Source organism: Coregonus clupeaformis, unplaced genomic scaffold (assembly GCF_020615455.1).
Source record: "Coregonus clupeaformis isolate EN_2021a unplaced genomic scaffold, ASM2061545v1 scaf0532, whole genome shotgun sequence".
Taxonomy (NCBI): Eukaryota; Metazoa; Chordata; class Actinopteri; order Salmoniformes; family Salmonidae; genus Coregonus; species Coregonus clupeaformis.
The window spans coordinates 167,534-177,500 of record NW_025533987.1 but is presented as its reverse complement, the minus strand read 5'-3'; the positions used below and the strand labels follow the sequence as shown (position 1 = coordinate 177,500).

The 9,967-nt window shown below is 43.1% G+C and overlaps 1 protein-coding gene across 1 annotated transcript in view; it reads right to left on the bottom strand.

Moving 5' to 3' along the window:
- LOC123485022 (protocadherin-10-like) overlaps nucleotides 1-9,722 on the bottom strand; it is a 22,682-nt gene extending 12,960 nt beyond the window's left edge. The window contains 3 exon segments of the mRNA XM_045215851.1: nucleotides 3,993-4,051; nucleotides 6,514-8,705; nucleotides 8,708-9,722. Coding sequence (XP_045071786.1) covers nucleotides 3,993-4,051; nucleotides 6,514-8,705; nucleotides 8,708-9,065 — 2,609 coding nt within the window. The 5' untranslated portion in view covers nucleotides 9,066-9,722.
- Nucleotides 9,723-9,967: the final 245 nt, after the last annotated feature.

Genomic DNA, 9,967 nt, shown 5'->3' with positions numbered 1-9,967 from the left:
ACAGGTTGTGTAGAGTAGCAATATAGAATGTTATACAGGTTGTTTAGAGTAACCATATATAATGTTATACAGGTTGTGTAGAGTAACCATATAGAATGTTATACAGGTTGTTTAGAGTAGCAATATAGAATGTTATACAGGTTGTGTAGAGTAGCAATATAGAATGTTATACAGGTTCTGTAGAGTAGCAATATAGAATGTTATACAGATTGTGTAGAGTAGCAATATAGAATGTTATACAGGTTGTGTTGAGTAGATATATATATATATATATAATGTTATACAGGTTCTGTAGAGTAGCAATATAGAATGTTATACAGGTTGTGTAGAGTAGATATATAGAATGTTATACAGGTTGTGTAGAGTAACCATATAGAATGTTATACAGGTTGTGTAGAGTAACCATATAGAATGTTATACAGGTTGTGTAGAGTAGCAATATAGAATGTTATACAGGTTGTTTAGAGTAACCATATAGAATGTTATACAGGTTGTGTAGAGTAACCATATAGAATGTTATACAGGTTGTTTAGAGTAGCAATATAGAATGTTATACAGGTTGTGTAGAGTAGCAATATAGAATGTTATACAGGTTGTGTAGAGTAACCATATAGAATGTTATACAGGTTGTGTAGAGTAACCATATAGAATGTTATACAGGTTGTGTAGAGTAACCATATAGAATGTTATACAGGTTGTGTAGAGTAACCATATAGAATGTTATACAGGTTGTGTAGAGTAACCATATAGAATGTTATACAGGTTGTGTAGAGTAACCATATAGAATGTTATACAGGTTGTGTAGAGTAGCAATATAGAATGTTATACAGGTTGTTTAGAGTAACCATATATAATGTTATACAGGTTGTGTAGAGTAGATATAGAGAATGTTATACAGGTTCTGTAGAGTAGCAATATAGAATGTTATACAGGTTGTGTAGAGTAACCATATAGAATGTTATACAGGTTGTGTAGAGTAACCATATAGAATGTTATACAGGTTGTTTAGAGTAGCAATATAGAATGTTATACAGGTTGTGTAGAGTAGCAATATAGAATGTTATACAGGTTGTGTAGTGTAACCATATAGAATGTTATACAGGTTGTGTAGAGTAACCATATAGAATGTTATACAGGTTGTGTAGAGTAACCATATAGAATGTTATACAGGTTGTGTAGAGTAGACATATAGAATGTTATACAGGTTGTGTAGAGTAACCATATAGAATGTTATACAGGTTGTGTAGAGTAACCATATAGAATGTTATACAGGTTGTGTAGAGTAGACATATAGAATGTTATACAGGTTGTTTAGAGTATCAATATAGAATGTTATACAGGTTGTGTAGAGTAACCATATAGAATGTTTTACAGGTTGTGTAGTGTAGCAATATAGAATGTTATACAGGTTGTGTAGAGTAGCAATATAGAATGTTATACAGGTTGTGTAGAGTAGACATATAGAATGTTATACAGGTTGTGTGGAGTAGCAATATAGAATGTTATACAGGTTGTGTAGAGTAACCATATAGAATGTTATACAGGTTGTTTAGAGTAACCATATAGAATGATATACAGGTTGTGTAGAGTAACCATATAGAATGTTATACAGGTTGTGTAGAGTAACCATATAGAATGTTATACAGGTTGTGTAGAGTAACCATATAGAATGTTATACAGGTTGTGTAGAGTAACCATATAGAATGTTATACAGGTTGTGTAGAGTAGCAATATAGAATGTTATACAGGTTGTTTAGAGTAACCATATAGAATGTTATACAGGTTGTGTAGAGTAGATATAGAGAATGTTATACAGGTTCTGTAGAGTAGCAATATAGAATGTTATACAGGTTGTGTAGAGTAACCATATAGAATGTTATACAGGTTGTGTAGAGTAACCATATAGAATGTTATACAGGTTGTTTAGAGTAGCAATATAGAATGTTATACAGGTTGTGTAGAGTAGCAATATAGAATGTTATACAGGTTGTGTAGAGTAACCATATAGAATGTTATACAGGTTGTGTAGAGTAACCATATAGAATGTTATACAGGTTGTGTAGAGTAACCATATAGAATGTTATACAGGTTGTGTAGAGTAACCATATAGAATGTTATACAGGTTGTGTAGAGTAACCATATAGAATGTTATACAGGTTGTGTAGAGTAGCAATATAGAATGTTATACAGGTTGTTTAGAGTAACCATATAGAATGTTATACAGGTTGTGTAGAGTAACCATATAGAATGTTATACAGGTTGTGTAGAGTAGACATATAGAATGTTATACAGGTTGTGTAGAGTAACCATATAGAATGTTATACAGGTTGTGTAGAGTAACCATATAGAATGTTATACAGGTTGTGTAGAGTAGACATATAGAATGTTATACAGGTTGTTTAGAGTATCAATATAGAATGTTATACAGGTTGTGTAGAGTAACCATATAGAATGTTTTACAGGTTGTGTAGTGTAGCAATATAGAATGTTATACAGGTTGTGTAGAGTAGCAATATAGAATGTTATACAGGTTGTGTAGAGTAGACATATAGAATGTTATACAGGTTGTGTGGAGTAGCAATATAGAATGTTATACAGCTTGTGTAGAGTAACCATATAGAATGTTATACAGGTTGTTTAGAGTAACCATATAGAATGTTATACAGGTTGTGTAGAGTAACCATATAGAATGTTATACAGGTTGTGTAGAGTAACCATATAGAATGTTATACAGGTTGTGTAGAGTAGCAATATAGAATGTTATAGCCATTAAAAACTTTAAGATATATCCAATACCATTCAATATGTCTTATACACCTATGGGACTAAATCCAATACCATTCAATATGTCATATAAACCTATGTGCCTAAATCCAATACCATTCAATATGTCACATATAACTATGGGCCTGAATCCAATACCATTCAATATGTCACATAGACCCATGGGACTAAATCCAATACCATTCAATATGTCACATATAACTATGGGCCTGAATCCAATACCATTCAATATGTCACATAGACCTATGGGCCTAAATCCAATACCATTCAATATGTCACATATAACTATGGGCCTGAATCCAATACCATTCAATATGTCACATAGAACAATGGGCCTGAATCCAATACCATAGTGAATGAGTTCTAGTAGTCCAGATTTATTGAACGTTACATTGGGAATGGTATTGGATTCAGGCCAATAGTTAAATTTAACATATTGAATGGTATTGGATTCAGGCCCATAGCTGTATGTGACATATTGAAAGGTATTGGATTTAGGCCCATAGGTCTATGTGACATATTGAATGGTATTGGATTCAGGCCCATAGTTATATGTGACATATTGAATGGTATTAGATTTAGGCCTATAGGTCTATGTGACATATTGAATGGTATTGGATTCAGGCCCATAGTTATATGTGACATATTGAATGGTATTGGATTTAGGCCCATAGGTCTATGTGACATATTGAATGGTTTTGGATTCAGGCCCATAGTTATATGTGACATATTGAATGGTATTGGATTTAGGCCCATAGGTCTATGTGACATATTGAATGGTATATGATTTAGGCCCATAGGTTTATATGACATATTGAATGGTAATGGATTTAGACCCATAGGTGTATAAGACATATTGAATGGTATTGGATTCAGGCCCATAGTTATATGTGACATATTGAATGGTATTGGATTTAGGCCCATAGGTCTATGTGACATATTGAATGGTATTGGATTTAGGCCCATAGGTCTATGTGACATATTGAATGGTATTGGATTCAGGCCCATAGTTATATGTGACATATTGAATGGTATTGGATTTAGTCCCATGGGTCTATGTGACATATTGAATGGTATTGATGTAGATATATGAGGCATATGGAATGGTAATGATGTAGCAGCATTTTGGGGTTGCTATTGGCATACCTGTATTGGATATTTGGCACATGCACACACACACACACACACAGCTGTTGAATGTTGTTTACCTGTTCACTCTCCTTGGTCTGTCCACTAGGTAACTGAGCTCTGTTCGCTGGTGTTTGGTCTGGAAGGGAAGCAACACATCATATCATACTGACAGCCATGGAAATATACACCTCTATAGTATACACCATCAGTAGATATAGGTGTTTGGGAAATTACTCTAAATTATTTGGGATCTGGAAAAAATCACTAGGGAGCAGCCGTGTTCTGTGTGCCGGCCTCGCATTCCTTTATCACTCTTATTATTTTTTAGGCCAGCACCTGGATTCTCAATTTTAGGATGTGCCTTTCAGCATCCTATTCTTTATAGGCCTATGGCACAAATAGGCTACCTGTTTCATAAGAGAGAGAGAGAGAGAGAGAGAGAGAGAGAGAGAGAGAGAGAGAGAGAGAGAGAGAGAGAGAGAGAGAGAGAGAGAGAGAGAGAGAGACTGACATACATTACACATTATTGACTGTGTGTATATCCACTGCGAAGGGGAGTGGGTTAGAGAGGCGTTTGAATGCGTAAATGATTGAGCCAAGCAGCGCCTCAACTGAACAACCTTTGTTCCGCTGCTGGTCTGTGGTGACGTGCGCTGAATACTTAACATACTTAAAGGCACTGGCTCTCTCACTCAACACTGACTGACTGGCAGAATTACTGGCTGACTGGCTGGTTGGTTGGTTGACTGCTTGGCTGACTTGCTGGCTGACTGACTGACTGGCTGGTTGACTGGCTGGTGGTTGGTTGGTTGCCTGGCTGGCTGGCTGGCTGACTGACTGGCTGGTTCTGGCTGATTGGTAGACTGGCTGGCTGCCTAACTGGCTGGTCCTCTCTCTACAGTCTCAGTTGACAACCATACAGTCAACTAAATATGCACATAATTTGTTTAGGCCGAAATTCAATATCCTTTCAGTTAATTATGGATATAAGAAGGTGTATACATGTATTGCATCTTCTGTTTTTATACGTAATGCACACTGGTTCAGTGACTGCCTGGCTGATTGACTGGCTGACTGACTAATTCACTGACTGACTGACTGACTGGCTGGCTGACTGTATGACTGAGTGGTTCACTGACTGACTGACTGGCTGGTTCACTGACTGACTGACTGACTGGTTCACTGACTGACTGACTGACTGGCTGACTGACTGGTTCACTGACTGACTGACTGGCTGGTTCACTGACTGACTGACTGGCTGGTTCACTGACTGACTGACTGGCTGGTTCACTGACTGACTGACTGGCTGGTTCACTGACTGACTGACTGGCTGGTTCACTGACTGACAGACTCACTGGTTCACTGACTGACTGACTGGCTGGTTCACTGACTGACTGACTGACTGGTTCACTGACTGACTGACTGGCTGGTTCACTGACTGACTGACTGGCTGGTTCACTGACTGACAGACTCACTGGTTCACTGACTGACAGACTGACTGGTTCACTGACTGACTGACTGGCTGGTTCACTGACTGACTGACTGGCTGGTTCACTGACTGACTGACTGACTCGTTCACTGACTGACTGACTGACTGACTGGCTGACTGAATGGTTCACTGACTGACTAACTGGCTGGTTCACTGACTGACTGACTGAGTGACTGACTGACTGACAGGCTGGCTGGTACTCTCTCCAGCCACATTCGACATAATAATCACACTGACTCTCTGCAGCTCACCCCAGCCCCTTGGAGACGCACAGGGAGGGACATCATGTATGCCTCATTTGTTTTGAGAGGCACTGCTGGCCCAAACTCAATATCATTCTAATAAATTCTGAGTAGAAGGAGATATTTCTTGTATGTTTTCATCCAGCTAGAAAATGACAACATTGAGGAGGCACCTGTGCCTTCAGATTCAATTGGTAGGCTATGCTCTATGCATCTGCAAACAGACTTCCCATCTAACCTATCATCTGATTAGTTTGTTAAAAATATACTGGGGTTGAACCTCAACAAGTGACCTCAACACTGCAGAGTGTAGACAAATAATACTACATCGTTATGATATAATTTATTGTTTTATAATCCGCCTCATTAAATGTGCATTATAGATTGACAGCTAAGGGGCCTGTTGAAAGGTGTATTGATTGTCCTTTCATAAATAGCATGGAGGACCACAGTGTAATTAAAGTCCTCTGGAATCCAATACACACCTTGTTGTATTGTTCTTTAATACATTCAATTAAATCAATATTATGTGGCTAAATACACCATTAAAAAAATATGATATTCATTATGTTATAACCAAACAGAGCTATGCACTGTTTCCCCTAAAAATTATATTAAATCTATATTCTGGGGCTAAATACACTTTTTTTTTGTTAAATGATATTCATTATGTGATAACGTAACATAGCTATGCACTTTGTTTCCCCTAAAAATGTGCACTTGACCCAAGTATTGAAAAGAAAAGGGGAAACGCCCAGAGATACCCAAACACTCATTATTTCACCCCATAGTCTAATACACAACCTGGATTTAAATTACACACACGCACACACACACACACCAAAGCTAATAGAAACCAAGCATTACCTCGTTGGAGAGGATGCTCCCGTTGGATAAGATGTCCGGTTGCTGTTCGCTGTACCCGGCCCCACAGGGGTTGGTGTGGTCCGTGTCAGTGCTGCGCGAGGGGCTGCACGGTTTGAGGAACATCAGGTCCGTCTTGGCGCTCTCCGGTGTCAGACACACCTGGTAGCAGTAGGAGTTCTGGTTCTGATGATGATGGGAACTGAACACGCCGCCCATCCCGACCCCGCCGACACCAGACTCCTCCACAGGCACCTGGCCCACTGCGCCCACACCGGAGGTGACGTTAGTACTCTGGACCAGCATGATGTCCGACTTGCTGAGCTTCTTCTGTTTCCTGCCGTGCGCCTGGCGCGAGCCGCACGGGCTGCAGCACAGGCAACACTCCCCCGCCATGAGGCACGTGTACAGGTCCAGCTTCTTGTCTTTCTGGCAGCGCACAGCCAGCACGATCATAGCCAGGAGGAAGATGAAAGAGACGGCGCCCAAGGCGATGATGAGGATGAGGGTGAGATCCAGAGAGGTCTCTTTGGACTTGGAGGAAGAACCCCCTCGGTCTCCACTCCGTCCCTCTATCACACTATCCACCAGGATCACACTCACACTAGCCGACGAGGAGAGTGGCGGCTGGCCGTGGTCCCTCACCTCAATCAGCAGGTCGTAGGAGCCCTGGGGGTCGCGCTTGGTGGAGACGCGGCGTGCTGTGCGCAGCTCCCCCGTCCGCCAGTCCATGCGGAACATGCCCATCTCGTTGCCGCGCAGAATGCTGTAGGAGAGCCGTGCGTTCTCGCCATCATCTGCGTCCGTGGCGACAATACGCGTGACCAGGTAGCCCGGCTCGGCGGAGCGCGGCAGGTGTTCTTTGGCGGTGCCGTTCTTACCGACAGGGGCTATCACCGACGGCGCGTTGTCATTCTGGTCTATGATAATGACGTTAACAGTGCTGTTGGAGGAGAGCTCCGGGCTCCCGGAGTCTTTGGCCTGTACCATAAAGCTAAACTCTTTCAACTGTTCATAGTCGAATGAGCGCAGTGCATAAAGGTAGCCAGTGTCCTGGTTGATGGACACATAGGTGTCCACCGACATGCCCTGGATGTCACACTCCAATATGGAGTAGGTAATGAGCGCGTTCGGACCAACGTCAGGGTCCACGGCGCTCACCGCGTGAATAAAAGCACCTGGTACGTTATTTTCCGTCACATACACATCGTAAACTGGCTGCGTAAAGCGGGGTGCGTTATCGTTCTCGTCGGAAACGTGTACCTTTATGGATTTGCTTGTGGCTAGGGAGGGGAGCCCCTGGTCTTTGGCTACAACAGTGATTGTGTATGAGTCTGCGTTTTCTCTGTCTAATAGTCCATCCGTTACTATGGTGTAGTAGTTTTTAAATGATGATTTGAGTTTGAAAGGAACGTCACCCAAAATCTCGCAGCTCAACAGCCCGTTGTCGCCCGAGTCCCGGTCGGTGACGCTGAAGAGGGCTATGACAGTGCCCAGGGCGTCCTGCTCGCTCACAGACTCCGTCACGGTGCTGAAACTGATCTCCGGTGTGTTGTCGTTAACGTCGACCAGTTTGACCAGGACTTTGCAGTGCGCGGGCACTGCGTTTGCTCCCAGGTCTTTAGCCTGGACGTATATCTGGTGTGTACTGCTCTCCTCATAGTCCACTTCCCCAGCCACCTCTATTCTCCCCGTCCTGGCATCGATTTTAAACAGATCCTTTATCCGCGGTGGGTTGTGGTTACTAAATGAATATACTATCTCTCCATTCTGCCCTTCATCTACATCAGTGGCGTTCAGCTGAATAACCAGAGTGCCCACCGGTGAATTCTCCCGTAGGCTCACCGTGTACACCGACTGGTCGAAGATGGGTGCGTTATCGTTGGAATCCAGGACTTTAACGACCAGGAGCGCGGTGCCAGTCCGTTGTGGCACCCCTCCGTCCACTGCCGTGAGCACGTACCGATGCACCGCCTGCTGCTCCCGGTCTAATGGTTTTTCCAGCACTAGCTCCGCAAACTTGTTCCCGTCGCTCTGTGTCTGAACATCCAGGTAAAAGTTGTTATTGTTCGTTATGGCGTAGGTGCTGAGCGCGTTAGTCCCGACATCTGGGTCGAAAGCATTCTCCACCGGGAACCGGGTACCTGGGGTGGCACTTTCTGTTATCTCCACAGTGATGTCTGTCTCAGGGAAAGTGGGGGATTGTCGTTGATATCCATCACCTCGATCTCCACGCGGAAAAGCTCGAGCGGGTTCTCCAGAAACACCTCAAGGTGCAGGTTGCACGGTACTGTCTGCCTGCATATCTCCTCCCGGTCTATTTTCTCCTTAACATAAAGATTCCCGTTCTCCAGGTTCACATCCAAGTAAGGGTTCCTCGAGCTGGGCACCGTCTGGAAGCGGCGGGCGGAAAGTTTGGTAATGTCCAACCCCAAATCTTCCGCGATATTCCCAATGACGGTCCCGTGCTCCTGCTCCTCCGGTACAGAGAAGCGCAGCTGGCACACGGCTCCATCCAGCAGGACGGAGAGAAGGAGCGGTAATAGCAAAATCATCTCCACTGCTCTCACTCTCCCTCTTTCAAATGCACTTGGATATGTGTCGGGGGTATTATTCCGTTGTCTTACTCGAACTAAGCATTTCCCATCTCAGCTTCGGTCCGCAGGAATAAGGCAGAATCAAAAGCTGCAATAATGAAAATAAAACTACGGCAGCTAGTCAAACCCAAATGAGCTGTTCCTTCTTTCCCCCTTTGCGTCGTCGTGTCAACCGGAAAGCATTCCTGTGTTTGAGTCGTGATAATCACTGCCATTTGATCCTAGCTTCTTTCAAAAAAATTAAAATTAAAAAATTCAGTCCAGGTTTGTGAGTTTTGGCTGAAGCTCCAACATCGCAGCAGGCAGAGGGAGCCAAGACGTGCAGACCATAATACAATCCTCACCCACAGATGGAATCCTCACAGGTATCAAGTCCCAACTAAGTGCAATAAAAAAATATTTAAAAATCCTTCACGAATACATAACTCCAAAAAGCACCATTCGCATAAAAACCCTATCCTAAACTTGAACACGGCTAGCCAACATGTAAATAAACGATAAATGTGACTTTCTCTCTCTCTCTCGCTCTCTTCTGCTCTCTTTCTCTCTCTCGCTCTATAATCAGTGTGGCTGAGCAGCAAGGAAAGCGGATGATCCTCTTTGCTCCAGTCCTGTAAAGCGAGTGAGGGGAGCGGGGTTGGTTTTGCGCACAGCATCTTTTCTCACCAGCCAATAGTGTCCGCGGACACCCGACGAGGTTACTCCTGATTGGGGCACGGGAATGCCAGCCAGCGCGCGCCGTCCTACGGACCTGCCCGGACCCCTCTCTTCACTAACGACACGAGCAGTCAAGCGGCGGAAACGCTCGAGCCCCAGCCCCAGCTCGGTGCAACACGAGCATGAAGCCCCAGCCAACCGAC